The sequence below is a fragment of the Dendrobium catenatum genome, unplaced genomic scaffold (assembly GCF_001605985.2).
Source record: "Dendrobium catenatum unplaced genomic scaffold, ASM160598v2 fragScaff_scaffold_800, whole genome shotgun sequence".
Classification (NCBI taxonomy): domain Eukaryota; kingdom Viridiplantae; phylum Streptophyta; class Magnoliopsida; order Asparagales; family Orchidaceae; genus Dendrobium; species Dendrobium catenatum.
In genome coordinates this window covers 319,163-342,717 of record NW_021319262.1, presented here as the reverse complement: position 1 = coordinate 342,717, position 23,555 = coordinate 319,163, and the positions used below count along the sequence as shown (strand labels likewise).

Below are 23,555 nucleotides of genomic sequence, written 5' to 3'. Positions count from 1 at the left end.
AATTTATCTAAATTTGATAAAATGTTTTTTACAAATTAATATTATTTTATTTATAATTTTTTATTATTTTATTATTAATGCTTAGGTGTGGGGGGAATCAATGGGGGCAATGGGTTTATAATCGACATTAAAATTATTGACTTATTTAATATTAAGAAAATATAAAATCTCATTTACTATTGATATATGCCATTATTTTACAAAGTAAATTTAGCAAATTCATATATCATTTTATCAAAATTTAAATAGAATATTTTAAAAAATAATTTATTATTATTTAATTATGAACTCCAACTTAGATAAAGCAAATTTAAGATTTTGTTCTTTTTATCAATTAATATTTATAAAAGCTTAGGTGATGTGGGAATCATTGAGGGCATGAAATATGATTTTTCGTACCAAAAAAAATAAAATATATATATATTTTTTGTCTTTAATGAAATAATTATGCATACCTCCGAAATTAGTTAGGTGAGCCATCAAATGTATAAAGTCTGGAATCTCCTCAAATCTACTTGAGCTCAGAGTTCATTATGCTCTTCTTATTAGCTCTTTTAAAATAATAATAATAATAGTAAAAATAAAGCTTGTTTCTTTATTAATTATTTCCATGAGTAATCAATATAATTTGAGATTAATGCTGGAATCTATTATATTCAATCTCATTATTATTATTATTATTATTGATACGTCATCAAAAATTATCTTGATTGCTTTTCTTATTAGCTCTTTTAAAATAATAATAATAATAGTAAAAATAAAGCTTGTTTCTTTATTAATTATTTCCATGAGTAATCAATATAATTTGAGATTAATGCTGGAATCTATTATATTCAATCTCATTATTATTATTATTATTATTGATACGTCATCAAAAATTATCTTGATCAAGCACTATTCTCGAGGGACATTTGAACTTGGAATTTTCAAAATTAAATTTTGGATCATCCCAACTTCAATCTCAACAACTTTATAGTTAATATAACCGTCTTGACAAGACGACCCAATGAAACAAAATTGACTTAATCTGAGTCAAAATGGGCTTTAACCAAGGGACATAAGCATATTTGGAAGCTTCAAAGCCTTAATTTGGTAACCATTATAATCTCTAAATATGGAATGCTTATAACAGAATCAGGCGGCTCGACGAGACGAATCCAACTAGCCGAAGATCACTTAACTATGATTTCATTAAGATACTTAAATACTTTATGAAAGATATATGATCAAAGGAATCAATATTGATACGTCCTCAAAACATTATCTTGGTCAGGCACGAATCTGAAGGCAAAATCAAGTTGGAAACTTTCGAAATTAAAATTAGGAGCATCTAAACTCTGATTTCAGCAAACTTATAGTCGAACTGAGCGTCTAAAAAATACGAACCCAACGACACCAAATTCAACCCAATCCAATCCCAAACGGGTCCAAATCAAGGGTTAGAAGCGTTGTTGCAGAAGGTTCAAAAAATAATTTGGATTGCCAAATGGTTTCCAAACATAACGTGCTTATACTCAAATCGAGCGGCTCGACGAGAAGAATCCAACGAGTCCAAGATCACTGAATTCCAACAAAATTAAGACATTCAAATGTCCATCAAATGGTTCATGATCAAGGGATTCAACATCGGCCATCCATGCAACCACTCCGCATTTACCCTTGATCTCTCAGATATTTATAGGTCATGTCACTCCAAAAATCTATAAATAGACCTTTCATTTCTCTTGAGGGAGGATCCAAGCAAGAAGAGAAGAGAAAGAAGAGAAGGAATGAGCTCCTCCTCGACCACCGCCTGAGTTCGCCGGACCACCACCTGAGGCCCTCGCCTTCGCCAGACCACCACCTTAGGCTCTCGCCTTCATTGGACCACCACCTGAGGCCCTTGCCTTCGCCAGACCACTGCCTGAGGCCCTCGCTTTCGCCGAACCACCACCTGAGGCCCTCGCCTTCGCTGGACCACCACTTGAGGCCCTCGCCTTCGCCAGACCACCACCTTAGGCTCTCGCCTTCGCCGGAACACTGCCTGAGGCCCTTGCCTTCGCCGGACCACCGCCTGGGGCTCTCGCCTTCTCCGGAACACCGCATGAGGCCCTCGCCTTTGCCGAACCACCGCATGAGGCCCTCGCCTTTACCGAACCACCGCCTGAGGCCCTCACCTTCGCCGGATCACCGCCTTAGGCCCTCACCCTTGTGAGATCCTCGCCTAAGGGCCTGAACTCCGCCAAACCAACACTTAAGGCCCTATACTCTGCCAGACCATCAATTGATGTCAGAATTCTGTAAAGTCACTGTTAGGCTACTAACTAATGCCCCAACTTCCAAGTGACACCATATTATACACTGATTTCAACCATATGGTTGATATTTGTAATCTGATCATCCTTGGAGATGAGTCAGCCTACTGTAATCAACTCAAATTCTAATTAAATCTTTTCAACTGGGCCAAGCCTCAGGGTTTTCCACTTTCCAGAATTTTCCAGGTAAAAAATCTTATGTTTTCTATGTGTGAGTTGGATATGCGTGCAACGCTAAGACGTAAAATTATTACTCTATCGCCGCATATATTCTTGCCCGCAACAAATATGAACGTCTAATGGAGCATTCCTAATTTTTCACATATTTTTTACATATTTATAAAGCATGCTACACCCAAAAACTTATAAATATGTAAAGTAAAATAAATTTTGATTAATTTTTCTTAATTTACTAATCTTAACATAAATGTGCCAATTGAAAAAAAAAATTATTATCAAATTTTAATAGAATATTTTCCCCCAATATTTTTAATTACTTTATTATCAAGTACTCACTTAAACATAGGAAATTTAATTAAGATTGTGTTATTGTTATCAATTAATATATGACATGAAAGGGAAGTTGAGGTGTGTTGGTGTTGTTGGAATCAATGGAGGCATGACGTTCGATTTTTGGTACACAAAATAATATTAAGAAAATAATCGGCTTCTTAAACAATAATTATGCATGCCACTAAAATAAGTTTGGTATGCTAGCAAATGTCAGCTAATTGAACGTGAGAGATAATATGTTGGATTTCGGCGAAATTATTACGCGTGGTCACCTAACGCTGTATAGAAGTCAATTATGACGTGCCACGTTATCAATTTACTGTGTATCATTTTTGTGTACTGTTATATATCGAGTGACGTGGAGCGTCCTGATTGACCTCCGGATGATCTGATGACCGCACGTAATAATTTCTCTAGATAGTAACATATTTGTATATAATACAATTATAAATGAAGTGGTAATCTATTTCAATATGTTTGATGCAAATACATAAAATAGGGTTATTGACTGATGCTATTGACGAAAAATTGTTATTTTTTTTATATGGTGGTAGAAGACTTTAGCAAAACTTTAAATTCGTGAAAATACGATATAGAAAATAAACTTCGTGGAGCTTATTTGAGTCCATGGAGAAATTTCATAAGCAAACAAACATATTAATAATATTACGGATTTAGAATCACAGAGATTGGGCAAAGTATACATTTATAGTGTTATTCTGATGAAAATATGCATTTGAAACATCAATTTATGTCACAAATTAATTGTTGTTAAGTGCCAGAGTGAGAAGAATTTGCATTTTTAACATTTTAGCAATTGGCCTAGCTACATTGCTAATTGTAGTTAAGACCATATTCTTATTTGGAATTATATGCGATCAATTGAGCTTTATGATAGGTTATGATTGTGCTAGTATTTAGCAAAATTTTATAGATCTAGTTGCAACAAATGATATACTATGTGGGTTAAGAAGGAACAAGAGTCCATGTACATGGTTTTTCGTCAGATCTCTTCCTTTATGGTAGTAGAGTAACAATTGGGGTCAGTGGGGCAAGATGACAGCATGAGAAAAATTATGAATCTTTCTTGGTCAAAGTGATCGACTCTAGCGGTGGGCGACTATTAGATAATATGACCGAGTTGGTTCAATGAGTGAAGTTAAGTTTGAACAACAATTTAATAGTAGGGGAAAAAGGGGAGTGATTAAGACAGGAGAAATGATAGGTGCTAGTGATGTAGCGAGCTGGATTGGTCGAGATGCATGAGGTATCAAATGAAATTGAGTAATTGGAACAAAAGTCAGTAGTGTTGCATATAAAGATCGAAGTTGTCTATTGTGGCAAAGTGGTTTTAAGTTATTTATAGAGAAAAACTTCTTCATTGAAAATAGCAATTCTAAAAATGAAAGTTTTTTATGTGGATTGATAATAACATGGTAGTCTTTGTGAGAGAGGTATAAGTTTGTAAGATATTGATTTAGTTATAAGTTTGTAAGTTGACTAAGATTGTGGCTAGGAAAAATAATGATAACCAAAGGTTGTGAGATGTTGATATTGTGGTAATTTTAAGTTGAGTGGCTGACACATGGACTTACTAAGATATTTTGAAATGTTAGATAGTTAATTAGATAAATGACAGTTAGTGAAGTATTATAGAAGAGAGAGGGGGATAAATTATCATCAAGAAGCCGTACGTGTGCAAAGTATCTAAATACTTTGGCAAGAATTGTGCCGTACGATGTTATTTTGTTCAAGTATATTTGGATAACTGACTATTACAGTTTTCACATTCTGTTAAAAGAATTTCAAAAACATTACTTGTGTATCTGCCACCCTCATTAGACCTAAATATATTAATTGAGACATTGAGTTGTCATTCAACCATTTGTTTGAAATAAATTAATTTATGAATAGTTTCATGTTCATATTTCACAGATATTATCCTGCTATTTAAATCCTTAGGGTGAGGCAATTGGGGAGGATGCCCATACGTCTGAGTATATAAGCTTGAGGGACTTATAATTGTATTAAGAAGACCAAGCTAAAGTAAGATAAATATTAATACAAAATATCATATCATGCATATATTTTGACATGATGAAGATGGTATGATGTTATGAGAATAAACTTTAAAAATAAAAATTTAAGCATTAAATATGTAAATTTTAAAAAAAAAATCTCTAAGGCTTTGGTTGGGACTTAGGACAACTTTCTTATTAATTTCTAAAGAGGATTTTTATTACAAAAAATTTAAATTCAAATTTTTTTGTAACAAAAAGCTACTTAAGAAGCTAGTAAGAAAGTTGTCCTAAAAAAAAAAAGCTTAAATGATAGGAGAGCAAATTTTAATAAAAAAATCAACTTAAAAATTACATTTTTATTTTTTGTTTTTTAATTTATTTAGCAATTATGTTTTTGAAACCTACCCAACTCTTAAAAACAAAATTTGCAAGATAATTTAATTGGAGATCGTTTGGTAACTCAAATTGCAGTTTGAACCTTCCAACAGCGCTTTGAGCCCTTGATTCGGACTCATTTGGGCTCGGATTGGGTTGATCTTGGTGTCGTTGGGTTCGTATTTCCGAGACACTCAGTTTGACTGTAACCTCGCTGAAATCAGAGTTCGGGTGTGCCCAAAATTAATTTTTGAAGTTTCCAACTAGCTTTTGCCTCGAGATTCGTGCCCGATCAAGATAATTTTGTGATGCCGTATCAAATTTATTTACAGTTTGGTAAATTTTTATCACTAATTAATAACTCCTATATGACCAAACATTCATATTGCTCAACAACAACAACAACAACAAGATCAAGCCTTTATCCCATTACATGGGGTCGGCTATATGAATCATTTTTCTCCATTGTGTCATATTAAAGGTCAGATTCTTGTTTAAATCTAATAAAGAAAGGTCATTACTAATATTTTCTAACGAAGTCTTTTTAGGTTTGCACTACCTTTCTTAACATAAGTCAAATCTAATACCTCTACTCTCCTAACCGGGTCATTGGAAGACCGCCGTTTTATGTGACCAAACCATCTAAGTCGACTCTCTCTAATCTTATCTTCTACTGGAGCTACTCCAACCTTTTCACTTATATGCTCATTTCGTATCTTATCTCTAAGGGTAAAGCCACTCATCCACTTGAGCATCCTCATCTCTGCCACACTTAACTTAGTATTATGCTTCTCTTTTAATGGGCAACATTCAGCACCATAAAGCATTGCAGGCCTCACTACCATCTTATAGAATTTTCCCTTATGTTTGAGGGGTACTTTTCTATCACACAACAAGCCCGATGCATTCCTCCACTTGAACCATCCAACTCGAATTCTGCTGAGAATATCCCCATCTATTTCACCATCACTCTGAACAATAGATCAATGATATCTAAAATGTTTACTCTTATTAATGATTTGATTTCCAATTAAAGAAAATATTTTTTTATATAATTTTAATAATGAAAATAACTTACATTGCATTACAAAAACTTTTTAGTTTTATTTATTCTGATTAAGATGTCTTCTGGGCTGAATGAGATTAATTTATATTGTATGGATCGCTATTCGTTTATATGGCCTTTATTTTAGCCGTTTTGTTTTTTATAAAAATATATAGATGTAAAAGATAGCCTAGCTGGGGATACTGCAAAGGCTCATTTGAACGGCCCAAATGACGCCTAGCAGGCCATATTCTTAAGGCCCACGCAAGCCGGACAGTTAAGCATAAAATAATTTAAAAGTGGGTATGTTTGATTAGTTTAAAAAATGCAATATTAAAAGAATGTTGCATAGAAGAAGTACAACATAAAAGAGATATCATGAAGCTATTTGGATGAGTGTAAATTAAATTTGTGTTAATGATTTTTTTGTTTGATTTGAAGTAAAAAGAATGTAATACAAAGTAAAGATGGTGGTGACTGATGGGTGGTGACGGCGTTGGTCAGTTGTAGGTGGTGGTCGAAGGGTGACGGTGGTGGTGGACGACGTCTGGAGGTGGGTAACTTTGGTGGTAGGTGGCAATCAGTGGCGAAGGTGGTGGCCGACAGCCCATGGCGATGGACGGTCATACTTGCTTGCAGTGTAAACATGTAAGAACCGTTTACCTCAAAAATGAGCTAAATTATTTATCGCTATATTTACTATACTTTTCATTTCTTTTTTCATCCAACAAAACATCAAACTTTTAAAATCACTTGCCATTTTATTTCCAACCAAAAAGTGCAGAGTAAAAATTAGAAATTGATAAGAGGGTAGCTATTACTACAAGCATAACGTATAGGAATAATAACAAATAAAAATAAAATATTATACATTATATTGATAGGCTTTAATACAATAACATCAAATTACATATGATCGATTTATTATGATGATGATGCTTCTGCTAATACGGTGCCAAAATGATTTGATTTTTGGGATTGGGTTCGTCTCGAAATTGTTTCAACCGATTCTAATCAACATTAATCAAACTCGGCTAATAAATGGGTCAAAATAGAGATCTAAATTCAGTTAGTTAACAACCCTAATGATCCGAGCCAGATGAATAACTGATGTGATTTTTGTTTTTCAATTATAACATAAAGTATAAAATTTAGATTAATTCATTAATTGATCAACATTTAGAATATCATATCAACAAGCAAAGAAATTTAACAAAAAAATTACATAGATCACTTTCGGGTTAAAAAATGGAATCGTGGATATAAACCGAACCAAATCCTTTTTCTTAGCAGTTGGAATTTCAGATTTGAACCCAACCCAATTATAAAATGGGCAAACTAAACATAAATTTTTCGGCTTGATCTGAGTTGGCTCGACAAGTCGGGCAATTTATTGTCATCACTAACTGCTAATCAAATGAGCCATTGAAGCCCATTAATTTGGACCCTGTAAAATTCATTTACGAAATTGAGTTGGTCTATTCAAGGTGACAGACCGATCAAGGCCATATAGTTGTAAATGAAAAAAAAAAAAAAATTAAGAATCCACCATTTAGGACTTCTACTAACCTTTATTTATTTATTTTTTCCAGATAGTCTCTATTTAGGGTTTTGAGATTTTCACTAATTAAAACTCAATTGTAGGCATCAATGTTAAAAAATTAAGATCAAATTCCATTATAAATTAATTTAAAAAAAAAAAAATAGGCTCTATACTTAACATCTCATAGATTATTAATATTGAGTAATGAAATCTAGATTAAGATTTTGTTTGGGAAATTTTTTTTAATATTTTCAAAAGCAGCTTTTCAGTATAAAAATTTCTTGAACTCAAAATTTTTGTACTTAAAAACTGTTTTAAAAGTGATAATAAAGTTATCTCAAACAAAATCTTAAAATAGTCAAACTTCTATAAGGCTTTAGAAATAATTTCCAAACTTTTATTTCAGCAATCTATTCTATTTTGGGCAGTTGAGATTTGAGAATAAGCTTATCTTATCTTGTTTTAATGCCTCTAAAATATTTTGAATTCAATCCCAAACAAAAGGAAAAGGAAAGTGAGAATTTGTGTCCCGCAAGAAATGCTTAGAATATTCAAGAAAGTTGTACCAATTTCATGGTTGCGTTGTTAATTTGATATTTGATCGAGAAATACAATTTTTTTCAGCCAACTTCACATATTTTCAACTCTCTCTATCTAAATTATGTCATAAGAAAATACCAATATTACTTAGAATAGTACTGCCTAAAACAATCAAAATATACAATATTTAAACAAATATCACCTTCAAATATTGTCTAATTTTACATAGCCTTCAATAGATTTGAAAATTTTCTTAACACGAAGACTAAGAATAGTGTAAATCATGAATATGCAGCTCGAATTCACTAAGAAAATATGTTCGATTGATCCCAAATTCATTCCGAAACGGCCACCATTTCATGATGAGTCACCGACAAGGTTTAGTCGAACCAAGATTAATGAAGCCCAAAAAACCTTGAAGCAGCTGATCCATTAACTTGGCCACAATTACTAGACTAGACAAGTCTCTCAAAACTTTTAGCAAAATAACTTGCCAAAACTCCAACAAAAAAAAAAAAGTTGACCAATTACTTCATGTTGGTGTTCTCACATATTTGGAAAGCCTTCATACATATTTAAGAGTCATAAGTGATATTTTATTTTATGATAAATTTTTATTAGTCGATATTCACTAATTTATTTATTTTCCTTTAGCATAATAATTCATAGGATTAGAGACCGAGCCAATGATACAATTCATTGTCTCATTACTTTTTGGAAAAAAAAAATCACAGTTTCTTTCCTTATCACCCAACAACATTTTATTCTCATTTTTTATGAAATTAGGATAAAAATTTATCAGTAAATAATAGATATTCTCAACCATAATTTATAAGTAAACCTAATTATCTATTAATTATACTAAAATCAAATAAAACTATAATTAAAATATATTTGCTTTTCAGTCTGTTCGATCAAACAAACATACCCTAACAATTTGATCAGTAGATCTTTAAAAAATAACATTAATGGTTCTGCAAACCGTGCGGTGAAATCTGCCTATCCCATTATTAAAATTGTACTTAAAATTTAGGTTGTAGAAGTGATTCATTAAAGACCATATAACAGCAATCTGATCTATCAAAAAAAAAAAAATTCAATCAAACAGATCATTAATTGAGAAGCACCGCACAGCAAATGAGCAAAATCAACCAGAAGAGACGCAAAATCGTAACCAGATATAAACTTCATGATCAATGAACCAGTTATTAAAAGAAGCTATGCAAATTTTTTTTTTTTTTTTTTCTTTTCTTTCTCTTTAAAATGACGATGATAGATCAGAGCATTTACTCTAAACCGCTTGAATCCTATTACTGAATGAATCGAATCCCACTAACTGTTCACATCAATCCCCTGCATCCACTACCGACAGCATATTCACACCAACCTTTTGCAAACGGCATCATCGACGGAGCTCCAGCTCAGCACAGTACGGCACGTACTGAGCACAGCTTCCCGGCGGCGGCGCAGCCTCGCCGAACCATAACTGGATCGCTCTTCCGTGCTCCAAATCCCACCGACCTAGCCTCCCATTCGTCCAGAGCACAACCCCAAGACCGGCACTTTGCGCTCGCAGCGGCCGCGGCGGGTCACTGCAATCAATCGCGTCCGACTGCCCTACCATGGTCCACTGATCTCTCTCCCCCAGTTGGTACACCTCGACTACCCTCCCCCTCACGCACACACACCAGAGCCGGCCATTTGCCTCCGCGAGCTCCCATTGTAGCTCTGAACCCCAACACCTCGGTGGCGGAGGCAAAACCCTAGCGACACCGGCTGCATCATCGTAAGAAACTACAGACGGCGTTTCCGTTCGGAAATAGACTGCACTACCGCAGGACACGCCGGAGGATGGAAGGATCTCCCCCGTGGGGAAGCGATCGGGACCGGTCCTCCATTTTCCAGTGGAGGATTCGTAGATATCGAAGCGATAAAACCCTTGGGGGCCATCTGCCAACGGAACGGCGCAGATGATGAGAAACCCATCTCCGTGGCCATCGTCGCCGGAGGCGACGATTGCAACCGGAATGGTGATCGGATGGGAGTACATGGGATGAGGTATTCGTGTCCATTTGGGAGAGATTGGTGTCGAAATGTAATATGAAGACCAGGGGGCGCGGGCTAGGACGATACCTTGCGTTGAGGCGCAGATGGAAGCGGAGATAGGAACGGAGGAGATAAGATCGCCAGCGCGGGATGCATCGGATGACTGGAGTAATGGAACGTAGATGTGGGGACCGCTGCTAACGAGGAAGAAGCCGGTGAGACGGTATCGCCGAGGAGAACAAGGGCCGTCGGTGAGGACCCAGTCTCCGTCAACGGTGAGGACATCGGCATCGGCGGCAGCGGAGGTAAGGCCCCAATCGGCATCGTGAACCCAGCCGGCATCACCGGCGGAAGCAGTCATGTTGAGGATTCTTGTGCTAGAGGAAACAAGTTAGGAGAAAGGCGTTGGGAATTTGGTTCTTGCTTGCAGAGATGCTTCGCAGCGCAGCGCAGCGGGAGATTTATATATACCATTATCGCTAATAATCTCCCGCTAATTACCATTTTTTCGAAGTGTTGTTAACTTTGAAAATGGTTTTTTAAATTATCAGAATAATGAATGAATATTCGCTGATTTTGCGGAATATTCGACTTTCCATGTTTTTAAAGAATAAAAATTTGTCACATATGATGATACATATTATATGAGCTTTAAAATTATTAATTTTTTTAATTTTAGTATTATAAAAAAGGACTTTGTAATACCCTAATTTTAAATTAAATATAATAATTTTTAGTCGATTTTGATATAAATTATATAAGAATATTTAGATAAATTATTCTTAGTTTTCAAAACTACAGTGTATAAAGTTGCTTGAAGGATTGTTCGATTATAAGTATTTATTAATTTATATAAGATCATAATCTCTAAATCATATAAAAATATAATTAATATTAACGTACTGAATCTAAAATAGATGTTTTCATGCATATATTCTGATATAATTTAGGCATTATAGAATTATAAAAGTAAAGGTTAAAACTTATATATATAATGTTAAGTATTTAATGTTATGCATGTAAATCCCATTTTGATTTTCCAATATTGCTTCATTGATCATGAAATAATTAAAAAATATATTTAATTTAGCATTAATATATGTTCTAATAATGAGGACAACAATGATATGCATGTAATGCACTAATGGGGTCAAAGCAATGAGAGATTGTTACGGCGGTCAGGATCATCCGGAGGCCAATCAGAACCTGTCACGTTACCTGATACACAACGATACACAGTAATGATGAACAACGTATTGGTGATGTGGCGCTTCTTGATTAATTTTTAGACGGCATCCACTGATCGCACGCATTGTGAGAAATACTTGCGGCTTATCATCATCACAAAGAGCAAATGTTTCCATATAAAACATCAGGATATGTCGCCAAATTTCCTATTCTCGCAATTGCTCTCAGCTACTGTCCTTGGCATGAATTGTCTCAGCAATTGCACGACGAATTATGCTTAGAAGGGGGAAAAATGAATCCTATCATCACCTTACGGCATGGGATATTTAGAAGCCACATGTCAGGTCTCAATTTGCTCAAAATAGATGGACAAAATTATGAAGCCAGCCTCGCACCTTAATCTATCTTTTGAGATTTTTTATTACAAATGAAGAGATTTTGAGTTTAAATCTTGCATATATAATGTGCGTATGAATTTGTGTTAGGATTAGTTTGGGATGGCTATCTTCTTGCTTCTTAAAACAACTTTTAATATACAAATCAAAATTTTTTTACAAAAAAACTGTATTAAGAAACAATAAAAAAGTCGTCCCAAACAAAAGCTTAGTGGGCCTAAATATTAAAAAAAGGTCAAAAAGTTATCTTGATCGGGCTGAAAATTCCGGTTTAGGGTCAACCCGGAACCGAAATGAGTCGAGTTCAAGCTCAACAATTAAAACTTTAAAAAATCGGGCCAGTTTTGGGTTGACTCTTTGACCCAAATTGACATGTTTTTTATCCGTAAACCCATTTTTGACACAGAAACCCAAGAATGACATGTTTTTTACTCAAAAAGCAGGTATTGACCTGTTTTTTAACCCCAAAACTAGCAATCTTTTCACAACCCCAAATCATTCGAGTCATGTCGGGTTGATCCAAACACGAAGCAGTTGGGTTCGGATTAATTCGAATAATGTCAGGTCAGTTTCGAGTTCAACCCAAACGGCCCGTGACCCGAAATTATCAGCCCTGTCTATCATTCCCTCAGACCACGCCCAAGTATTAAAATGAACGTCTAAACTACGGCTCAAAATATAATCTATATCAAGAACTGTATTTGACTTGCGTCATGAATAATAATATTGCAAACAAAAATCAAAATCTTAGCCAAAGCACTGATCACCAGGTAAGGGGCCCGGAAGGTATCCCCGCTCCAGAAACTGCAAACCGAAGACTACTATTATTGCAAGGACAGAGAGATACGACAGACCTTCCGCTGCTCCAAGCAGCCCGAACGGGCCGCTGGGCAGGCCCGACCCGGTTTGAGCCTTCGTATAGAGCGACCAGACCACTATGCCCGCAACTACCAGGTAGCTCACTCCTTCCAAGGCGCCTAGCGCCCCGCCCGGGCCCGGAGGGAGCCCGCAGCCAGTCGTCTTCAGAACATAGAGGGAGATTCCGATAACTGGGTTCGCAATAAGGGCGCCAGCCGCCGCTGCGATCTCCACCGTCCCAGCACTGCCTCCGCCGTCACCGCCGGCGTCCTTGGCCTTGCATATGAGTGAGGCCACAGAGCGCCGTCTGGCTGGCGCGGTGTGGTGGAACTGAGGATTTGAAGCGGGAGAGATCCACCGAGCTGACAAAGACGCCATGATTGAGTTACTCCTCCGGCTTTGGGATGTGGAAGCAGAGCCTTATCCCAATTCCTGCAAATAGATTGGGAATCAGAGCTTTACAGGTGTGCGGTGGAGAATCAATTATTGTCGCGATAAATGGACCGCCAGAGCATGGACATGTAGCCCATGGGCTTCCAATTAAGTAATAGGCAAGTGGGCCTACTACACAATGGGAATTGTATTTCGCTGGTTAGTTGAAAAAGAATGCGGCCTTAAATGGAATGGCTTGTTAGTATTTAATTTTTACTTCTGAGAAAAATAATAAAAAATTTTAAGAAAATAAATTTCATATAGATTGTGAATTTTTCTTTATAATAAGTAATAACCTTTTATTTATTTTATCTGAAATTTCAGCATGCAAAACAGCATAACCTTAGAAATTGATATTGTTAACCTGTTAAATAACTTTATTTTGTGAGCGACATGTACTTTAATCCATTAAAATTCTAAATAATCAAAAAAATTATTTAGTTTTAAATGAATAAAGTTATTTCAACTGATCCTTCGATGGCCATTAACATAAGAGATTAGATTATACTAATCTCTCCCGTTCGCAGATCCTCACAGCAGAGAAAAGCTGAAGCAAAAGTGATTTTAAAATTGAAAACATGGACCTCACGAAGAGAGCCCAAAGGCCCAACAAATATTTATCAAGTGCTGCGTTGATAAATAATAAGCTGTTGAGTGATTTTTGAGCTGCAAGAAATAAGTACAGGTATAACTGTCATTTGAAAAAAAGAAACCAACGGGCAAATAGAGGAAACATGTGCGGACCTAGTCACCAACAAACTTTCAAATTTGAAGGAAAACGGCTATATCCTCCCCTTCCCTTCCCTCCCAAACCTTCTTTCAAAACTATAAAGTTTTATGAAATTACATAAATCTATACGAGAGGATGAAAAACAACGACAGACATCAAAGATAAAATTTACATGGCTGCTCTTTCGATTCATCAGCGTCGCTTTGAAGGTCTTCGTTCCTCTGTTTTATCATTATCAAGGTGGTGGCCTTGTTCATCTCTGTTCCTCTTGTTGGCATCAGAAGAAGAGGAAGACTGATTCAGAGTGCCATGGCTTGGGCGGTGGTTCTCATCTTCGTAATCAATCTCATCTTCTTCGTTAGCAACACTGGAATCAGGCCAGCTTGATCTAGCGATAGGCTGAACCAGATACTCGCCGTCCAGATCATCCTAACAAAAGCTTGACAAAATATCTTAGCATCGCTCATAAAATTTGTTTAAAGAGACAGAAAACTGAGACAGTTTTACTTTCAAGATAAATTCACTCGCCTGCCAAAACACTGAGTGAAAAAACTGCTTCCATTACAAATGTGAAAGTCTAAACTTTCAACCATAGATGTTTTATCTGCTTCTGCATTAGGCCTTATGATTTTTTCCTCTTAGTCTAACTTATAGGTCAACTTCATTATACTTGAGGGGTTTCACAATGAACAAAAAATGATTTTCTCCGAATGAAATAGCTAAATCAATGATGAGATCTTAAGAAACGTTGGTTCTGATGTGCGTGCATCTCAATTTAAGTTTTTTTCTCATGAATACAGACAAAAAGAAATCCTTATTTCTTGCGAAGATAATAAATGAACTCATTAAGATGCACGCACATACAAGCAGAATAATAAATAACTAATAAAAATTCGGATGCAGGACAATTTATACACACTGATAAGTACATGCTGTCGCAGAGTACTACGTGGGAATAAATTAGAAGACTTTAAAAACACTAATGATTTCCATAATATCCAGGAATCAATCTGGCAATGAACTTAAGAGTTAATTAAGATTACAAAGCTAAGAAGTATAGAAAGCAACTTAAAAATCAAAAATCAGTTCCAAAGAAACATATGGCAAGAAATACTGACGCATATTTGCATTTTACTATACCATTTTCTTTATGAGAAAAACTTAAAGGCGAGATGAAAATATTGTGGATAAGGAAATTAAATAAATGCCAGAATACTTGAGATTCTTTATAAGTACAAGTCAATTCTCCAATTATAACACAACAAAGTCTGATGATAAAGCATAACATAAATAGCTCAAGCATCAACAAACGAAACATATTTTATTGATTGCAAATAAACATTAAATTTTTTGGGTAGAATATCCCAGCTCAATTTTGTTTTGAGATGATGCAATATAAATTTTAATTGACTAGCTACTTATTGCACTCATCTTAACTAAATTTAGTTCAGAATATCCCGAGTATTTTTTTCTCCAAACAAGCATTAAAATTAAGCCAGCAATATTAGAATCATATATAAAAAAAGTCGCAGCTAAAACCGAAATGGCATATTGCTTATGATGTTTAGAGCATCTCCAACCGAACCCCAAACATGGCTATGGCATTGTTCAGTCTCTCCAGCCAAACGTCAAATCTTCCGCTATTTGATTGTGGGTGAACAGTGCAACGCCAATATTGGCGTGACACTGTTTACCGACGAGATTTTTCTATCTCAATCGGATTTGGGGAAGAAACGCACGAAAGAGCAAAAAGACGATTACCTGAGCAAAAGCGCGCAAAATGGAGTTTGATTAGAGATGAGTCACGACATTTTTTAGTTTCACTGCATTTTGGAGTGAAAAATGGGATTTTCGGTTGGAGATGCTCTTAGTACACTGGTTTAAAGTGATTCAAACATAGAAAAATAAATGCATACCTTCAAAGCAGAAGATTGATACCCGCAAGGATTAAAAAACTTCAATATAAAAGCAACTAAAAATATTTCATTAAAAGCATAAAGCTGATATGTTTGACCAAAGCACCACTGTAATAGCATAACCTTATTAAAAAGTCAAGGAATAGCCACAGTAGCATGCATAAAATATTCGCAATCACTTAAAAAGGATATCAAAGAACACCGCTGGTAACATATGTAAGGTATTAAGCGTGACAAAACATATATTCTTTTTGCTTGAATGTGTTCAAAGGTAATGGAAACCATAAAGCAAAGAAATGCACTAAAGAACAGTAAATTGAGAAATTACCTCATCTTCACTTTCACCATAATCTTCCTCCTCAACACCCCTGTCCTCTACTCCCTGCTCATCCTCCTCTCCAATCTCCCCATTTTCATCCTCCTCACCATGGTCATGCCCATCAATTTCTCCTTCAGTACTAGCTAGCCTACCCGTACTTGCAGGCTCAGCATCCTCCTCATCCCCAGCTCCCATGTCATCATCGTCTTCATCGACCTCCTCATCATCACCAACATCTTCTTCATCAATCTCCTCTTCATCAATCTCCACTTCGTCAACGCCATCTTCATCTTCCTCATCACTCTCCAAAATATTGTGCATCTCAGCTGCATCATCTTCATACTCAGCTTCATCCTCATCAATCTCCTCCCCCAGATCATCCTCCTCCTCCTCATCATCATCATCATCCTCATCTTCCACATCATCATCTCCATCATGCTCGTCCCCTTCTACAGATGCAGCAGCAGTAGCAGTCATTCTGAATCCATTAGATAGGTGATGGCCAGATCCTACAGATGATCCACTGCCTGTTCTCCTCCCGTTAGTCTCAATCTCCTCCTCATCGGCATCACTCCCCTCATCCTCATCAGCATCAACAATCCCCTCATCCCCATCAGCGGAATTTCTAGCACCACTGGTCAGATTCCCAGTCTGATCCCCACCATCAACCTCACCACTCCCAGAATCTTCCTCATCATCATCATACTCCTCCTCATCCTCCTCTTCCTCCTCCTCATCACTCTCCGGACGTTCGTTCTCATTTGCGTCAAGCTTGTCCAGGTACTTCAAAGTCCGGATCATCGCGAACACCTTCGAACGATAATCCTTAACCCTAGTGACCGGGCATTCGTACAGATCGAGGGACACCAGATGAAGCGCAGCAAGTGGGGCCAGGTCCTCGATGTGCTGGATCCGGTTGTTCGATAGATCAAGATCGCGAAGCGACTGCAACCCAGCATCTACCAAACTCTCGAGCCCACCAGCGATTCGATTATCCGAAAGGATAAGCCTCTGAAGGTTACGTAGGCGGGGAAATCTCTCGAGTGAAGTTGCGCCGACGTTTGCGATAGAGAGATGCTCAAGGCCTGGGAATCTCTCTAGAAGCCCGGCGGGTGGGAGGCACCCATGGAGAGATTTTACGGCTCCGTCTAGGTTCAGCACTCGAAGTTCCGAGGACGGCGTCGCCTGCCCCTCGAGCTTGGCCTCTACGGCCCTCTCCCATACCTCATCCATCCAAAAAGAAACCTCAGCTTATCTTCAATCCCTTACTGAAACCAGGCAGAGCAAATTGAGTCCACAAAAGATGATAAAGAAAACCAAAGATAATCAGAGATAGAAACCCTAACCATAGAGCAGAGAAACAGATTTAAATAAAAAAATTAAACATAGATAATTACCAGAAGAGATTTGTGAAAGAATACTAATTCCTCCAACTTCCTTATGCTCCTCGCCCCCGAACCAGACAATTAAGAGAGAGAAAGACTGACGACGAGATTCTCTGCATTTCTCTCTCTTCGCTCTAGGTTGCGGAGGCGTCTCCGGTTCGAACCGCGCATCGCATATGAACCGGATGTACTGCAGACCGCGGGGAATTATTTTGGCAGTTTTTGTCGCAGCAAGTGCTTTCACAGTCGTCGGATTAACACACGCGGATCGATAGCGTGGACGATCAGGATTCCTCAGCGGATGGTGTGTTTCTTCTAAGAGATAAGTAGGCCACGATGGATGCCGTTGCGAATATTGTGCAACGCTGAGCATTGCAATATACGGCGATCCCATTTTTGCTGATTTTTATTTTGGTTTATCATTCTCCGATATATATATATATATATATATATATATATATATATATATATATATTATATATATATATATATATATATATATATATATATATATATATATAATATATATATATATTAATATATAATATTATAGTCTTATAAAAATTTTAATGATACAAAATAAAAGAGAATTGTAAGATATAATCATATTTTCAAATAAATTTTTGAAAAAAAAATCAAAGTTTAAATGTTTTACTAATATTTTATTATTGATTATAAATGTGCCCTCCTTTGATTAAAAAGATGGCTAACATCATTATAGATATAAACTTATTAATAAATTTTTTTTGTTGAAAGTTTTTGGCTTCAGAGTTATCTTCAAAAAAAATTGTTTAATGTATGTTTGGTTGTTCTCCATTTACATTGGAAGATTAGGAGAAATTATTATGTGCGGAGGTTGGACGTAAAATGCTCTCCGGAGACCAATAAAAATGCACCACGTTCGCGTTACGCGCCGCAGTACTAGCCGAAGGGGTGACGTGACGCATTCTGATTGGTCTCCGATAGCATTCGTCATTTGTACAAAATAATTAATTGAAGAATTATAGGCTAAGAATTCTAGCATATGTCTTGTTAATAATGTCGAGAGCAGACTTAATGTTAAAGACATGCATCAATCTGATAAATGATGGCATGCGCTAATGATATCGATGATCGCAAATAAGAAAACCATTGGGCATCAGTATAGTCGAGCAACAATGATCAATAGTTTGTAGCGGGATGATAGTGATTAGAAGATCGTATTCAAGCAAATGATGATTAGAAGAATGTAGTCATTAATAGTAGTCGGAGATTGAAATAGAGCCTCGATGGTCAAAAGATCTTATTTAGACGATAGTGATTAAAGAATTGTAGTCAGAACAGTGATGATTGAATACCTTACTTGATGGTTGGATGTCATATGATTGTGATTCATTGATGGTAGTCCAATGACAACATCACACAAGAATGAACTAATGAGGCTCATGATTACGTCCAAATTTAGTTTGAATTCTAATCCATTCAAATGCCACACAAAGCGACTTTTTGGTTGCAAGTAAGATTTAGGTTTCATTTGGGAGGTTTTCTTACTGTTTTTTAAAGCAGCTTTCTAGTATACAAATTAAATTTTTACATTAAAAAACTACTTTAATAAGCAATAAAAAATTGTCCCAAACGAAGACTTAGGTTTTATTTGGAACGACTTTTTACTGTTTAATAAGCAGCTTTTCATTATAAAATTTAAATTTTTATATTAAAAAGTTGCTTTAGAAGCAGAAAGAAAGTCCTCCAAATGAAGCTTTAGTAAATGCTATAAATCCGAACTTACTAAGGCTTCGTTTGGGACGGCTTTTTTATTGCTTTCTAAAATGGAGTTTTAGTACAAAAATAAAAAATTTGTACTAAAACTCTGTTTTAGAAAGCAGTAAAAAATCCGTCCCAAACGAAGCCTAAATCTTATGCTTGTTAAAATTTGGAAAATTATTTAATATAATCGATATTAAATTTAGATAAATTCTTTGGCTATTTATTTTAGGATTTAATGATTTAGATGATTTCACTGTACTCATATCGATTTTAATTAGACTATTTAAATAATACTTATTTTTATTAAATATATCAACTAACATTTAATGAAAAAAATAGTTATTTTAATTAAATATCTGAACTAATAATTATTATAAGTTATATATAGTTATTAGATATTAACAATTTTAATCAATAAAACTTTATCAATTCTAGTTTTATTAATTAATTTATAATCCGTTGTCATTAATATTCAGATTATTCATTAATTAATAGTTAAACACAATTAAAAATATTATATTATATTGGAACAAATTAAACCACAAATAATTTTAATTTATTTCAATTAATATATTTCTAATTAATTAATATTAAATATTAAGATTAACATAATACTTTCCATTCAGTCAAATTAATTATAATGTTACTAGTTTGTTTAATATATATATATATATATATATATATATATATATAATTCATTAATCATAAATATTAAATTAACTTAATTTTATAATTAACAATCTTTATTTAATTAATATCAATTAATAAAAATAATAATTGAAAATTATACAAATTTATAAAAACAACACAATCAATTGAGTTAAACATGGAAAATCTCATCTTTCACCCCTCTTTTTTGGATTAATTATTATGTGCAAACCCCGAACTTCGTCCGGAGACCAATCCGAATGCGCCACGTCACCCCTTCGTTCGCTACCGCGACTCGTTACTGCTCGATACCATTCAACAACGTCGACGTGGCTCATTCTGATTGGTCTCCGGATAATGCTCTACGTTCGACCTCCGCATAGGATACTTTCTCCTATTCTTGCCCCCAAAATTCATAAAATCTAAATGACGAAGAACCAAGGAAGTCACTATAGGAACTTGCCAGAGAGCATCGAAAAGACCAACAACATATGAAGGGGTATAAAGGAGAAGTAAAGTTTGTAAGAGAGTGCTGCTCTAAGTTACATCCATCCAATGTCATGATTTAATAAATATGGGATTTAAGATTATGTAGGATTTAAATTGTTTTTATACCTCTATCAAAAGTCAAAACCTTCTTTAATAACTTTTCTCCCTCCTAACAAAACCATTAAAGCTACTTCACTAATATTCAATTATTAGATGTTTTCCCGGTTAGTTACCTCCACGACCCACACTAACAACCACAAGCAGATTATGGGCTTTGACTCGAATTTCTCTTTGACTGAAACTAACTTTCAGTTAAACCATCAAAACCTCCTATTTTATCTCTATTTCATCAAAGAATCTGCAGGAAGAAGAAGCCATGACATTCTATGGAGCTTTAACACTACTGTTAGTGATTTCCTGTGTGTTTTTAGCCTCCCAAACTGTATTTTCTTATGGATTACAGAAGTTCATTTCATGGAATGATCTGAGAGTTGATATGAAGTATAAGAATTCAAATTCCATGAATGAGGGAGGAAGAGGAGTCCTGTTTGTTTCCAAGGATGGCGCCGGGCATTCGAAGACTGTACAAGGAGCTGTAGATATGGTTCCTGCAGGAAATCAGCATAGAATCAAGATCTATATATCTCCAGGAGTTTATAGGTCAGTATTAGCAAGGTTGGGAATTGGCAAAAGCTCATTATTTTTACTGTATCTTCTGTCTTCCTCTGAATAATAAGTAAGTTCAGCACTTGTACAGAGAGAAGGTGCTTGTTCCAGTCACCAAGCCTTACATATCCTTCGTTGGAAATCAAAGTGGGGAAACTGTGATTTCATGGAGTCTTAGAGCATCTGATTATGATTCAGCTGGTCAGGCTGTGGGCACCTCAGCTTCTGCTTCTGTAGCCATAGAAGCTGATTATTTCTGTGCCAATGGAATAACTTTTGAGGTACTTATAAGTGTATGTGTGTGTATATATAAGCTTTTTTTGGGACGACTTTCTTTCTGCTTTTTAAAACAGCTTCTTAGTACAAACGTTTAATTTTTTATACTAAGAAGCCGCTTTAAGAAGCAGTAAAAAAGTTATCCCAAACAAAACCATAATCTAATTTACTAACTGGTGTGAGTTTATATTGAGCTGCAGAATACAGCTCCAGGTGCACCGGCAGGAGCATCAGGAATGCAGGCAGTGGCACTGAGACTTGCAGGTGACAAAGCCATGCTCTACCGATGCCGAATATTAGGCCATCAAGACACACTATTTGATCAAATAGGAAGACATTTTTTCTATGAATGTTACATCCAAGGATCCATTGACTTCATATTTGGGAGTGCAAGGTCATTGTATCAGGTATTAAGTACCTTTTTGTTATATGATCAAATGCACATATCAAAGTTCATCAAAATCACATTTTGCCGAACTTCGACAAAGCAGGAATGTACTCTTCATGTAGTTGCTGAAACCTATGGAGCGATCGCCGCCTCACAGAGGAATTCGCCGTTCGACGATTCAGGATTTTCTTTCCAAGGATGTAAACTATATGGAACTGGGATGGTCTACTTAGGGAGAGCTTGGGGAAAGTATGCAAGGATTGTATATTCTTACTGTCAGCTTGAAGGCATTATTCTATCTCAGGGCTGGAATGACTGGGAAGATTCAACGAGGCAAAGGTTAAGTTCACATGAAATATTAAAATTTAAAAAACAGTCGGTAAACTAAATGAAACTGAATTTTGTTTAATTTTGCAGCACTGTATGGTTTGGAGAATTCAACTGCAGTGGAAGAGGAGCAGATTTGAGTAATAGAGTGCCATGGGCCAGATCACTTACATATGAAGAAGCAAAACCGTTCTTAGACAAGCACTATATTGATGGCCATCAATGGCTGAGTCTGTGACAAGTTGTAGAATTTTAAGAGTAAACTATCAATTCATTACCTCAATATAGCTAATTTAACTAGCAACAGTAATTGATCAATGTTCAGCATGTATCTGTTCATAATCCCAACAGAGTTGTGCATGAGGATAGAAACTGTCATGCATCGCCCAGTTTCATTCTTTTGGTTTGAGATGACAACACAAACATATAGGTGTGAGAAGGGAGAAATGGTTTGAGCATTTAATGCACACAAATAACTAATAGAGGGAGAGTAATGTAGAATACAAGGCGTGGCATTCAAATGGTTCGGTCAATTCAACTTACGGATTAGTTGAATCACTTAATTTTGATTCAAAAATAAATAAAAAAGAGCAAATTAAACTATTTCTAAACTTAATTGAATTTTAGTTCAATCGGTACAATTTTAGATGAACAACAACAATATCAAGCCTTTATCCCACCATGTGGGACAGTAGGGTCAGCTGCATGAATCATTTTTCTCTATTGTATCATGTTAAGAGTCAAATTCTCACTTAAATCTAATAAAGAAATATCATTTCTAATATTTTCTAACCAAGTCTTTTTAGGCTTACATCTACCTTTCTTAATATATGTCAAATCTAATACATCTACTTTCCTAACCGGGTCATCAGAAGTCTATCGTTTTATGTGACCAAACCATCTAAGGGTGACTCTCTAATCTTATCTTCCATTGGCGCAGTCATATATTAGGACCGGTTCAGCCTGCCCAACATGTGGGCCGACGGCTCCTACATTACAACAGGCGTCGGCCTGTTGAACCACATGAGCAAATTCTCACTCCCTTTGGGGTGGGGTTCACTACCTTGGGCTAATTATTGAGGGTTGTTTAGTCCTTTTATGTTATTTTTGTATTTGCTTTAAGTAGGAGTTTGTATTAGGGTTAGGGCATTTTATTGGTGACTAATTTCTGAAGTTCTCTTGGGTGTCTTGGGCTCTAGCGGCATCGAGAGAGTTTTGAAGAGATTGATCCTCCTCTCGAATAGAGGATCAATTGTATCTTGCTATTTCTTTTCATCTCCTAGTAATCCAAAGTGTTTTTCTTGTATTTTCATCAATAAAAACCTCAAAATCTCCTTGGTTAATCTGCAGAATTTCTGACGTCAGTAATTATTTTCTTGTTTTCCTATTATTTCCTATCAAATTGGTATCAGAGC

General features: G+C 35.7%; 4 protein-coding genes across 6 annotated transcripts; 1 reads left to right on the top strand and 3 right to left on the bottom strand.

The window, feature by feature from the left end:
• Positions 1–9,496: 9,496 nt before the first annotated feature.
• On the bottom strand, positions 9,497–12,187 carry LOC110113367. The gene has a single exon (XM_020845915.2). It carries the CDS (start codon positions 10,736–10,738, stop codon positions 9,734–9,736), a length of 1,005 nt encoding a protein of 334 aa, XP_020701574.2. The 5' UTR covers positions 10,739–12,187; the 3' UTR covers positions 9,497–9,733.
• A 438-nt stretch (positions 12,188–12,625) lies between these two features.
• LOC110113372 lies at positions 12,626–13,233 on the bottom strand. The gene has a single exon (XM_020845925.2). It carries the CDS (start codon positions 13,194–13,196, stop codon positions 12,708–12,710), a length of 489 nt encoding a protein of 162 aa, XP_020701584.1. The 5' UTR covers positions 13,197–13,233; the 3' UTR covers positions 12,626–12,707.
• On the bottom strand, positions 13,123–17,771 carry LOC110113371 (acidic leucine-rich nuclear phosphoprotein 32-related protein 1). 3 transcript variants are annotated; one of them, XM_020845923.2, is made up of 4 exons: positions 17,613–17,771; positions 16,225–17,483; positions 14,153–14,409; positions 13,123–13,250 (listed from the first exon to the last, which is right to left on the bottom strand). In XM_020845923.2, exons 2-3 carry the CDS (start codon positions 17,446–17,448, stop codon positions 14,173–14,175), a joined length of 1,461 nt encoding a protein of 486 aa, XP_020701582.1. In that variant the 5' UTR covers positions 17,449–17,483; positions 17,613–17,771; the 3' UTR covers positions 13,123–13,250; positions 14,153–14,172. The 3 variants fall into 3 exon arrangements, with proteins under 3 accessions (XP_020701582.1, XP_020701581.1, XP_028552493.1); XM_020845922.2 differs by lacking the exon at positions 13,123–13,250 and having other exon boundaries at positions 13,865–14,409; positions 17,613–17,770; XM_028696660.1 differs by lacking the exon at positions 13,123–13,250 and having other exon boundaries at positions 13,865–14,409; positions 17,562–17,712.
• A 3,088-nt stretch (positions 17,772–20,859) lies between these two features.
• LOC110113370 (pectinesterase QRT1) lies at positions 20,860–22,378 on the top strand. Its single transcript, XM_028696658.1, has 5 exons — positions 20,860–21,158; positions 21,241–21,430; positions 21,626–21,832; positions 21,917–22,152; positions 22,231–22,378. The coding sequence occupies exons 1-5, from the start codon at positions 20,860–20,862 to the stop codon at positions 22,376–22,378; spliced, it is 1,080 nt and encodes a 359-aa protein (XP_028552491.1).
• Positions 22,379–23,555: the final 1,177 nt, after the last annotated feature.

Coding starts and splice junctions, on each gene's coding strand:
- LOC110113367 (XM_020845915.2), bottom strand. CDS start 10,738: ATGACTGCTTCCGCCGGTGATGCCGGCTGGGTTCACGATGCCGATTGG.
- LOC110113372 (XM_020845925.2), bottom strand. CDS start 13,196: ATGGCGTCTTTGTCAGCTCGGTGGATCTCTCCCGCTTCAAATCCTCAG.
- LOC110113370 (XM_028696658.1), top strand. CDS start 20,860: ATGACATTCTATGGAGCTTTAACACTACTGTTAGTGATTTCCTGTGTG. Junction 21,159..21,240: donor TATAGGTCAGTATTAGCAAG/GTTGGGAATTGG, acceptor GCACTTGTACAG/AGAGAAGGTGCTTGTTCCAG. Junction 21,431..21,625: donor CCAATGGAATAACTTTTGAG/GTACTTATAAGT, acceptor ATTGAGCTGCAG/AATACAGCTCCAGGTGCACC.
- LOC110113371 (XM_020845923.2), bottom strand. CDS start 17,448: ATGGATGAGGTATGGGAGAGGGCCGTAGAGGCCAAGCTCGAGGGGCAG. Junction 14,410..16,224: donor ATGGTGAAAGTGAAGATGAG/GTAATTTCTCAA, acceptor AGCTTTTGTTAG/GATGATCTGGACGGCGAGTA.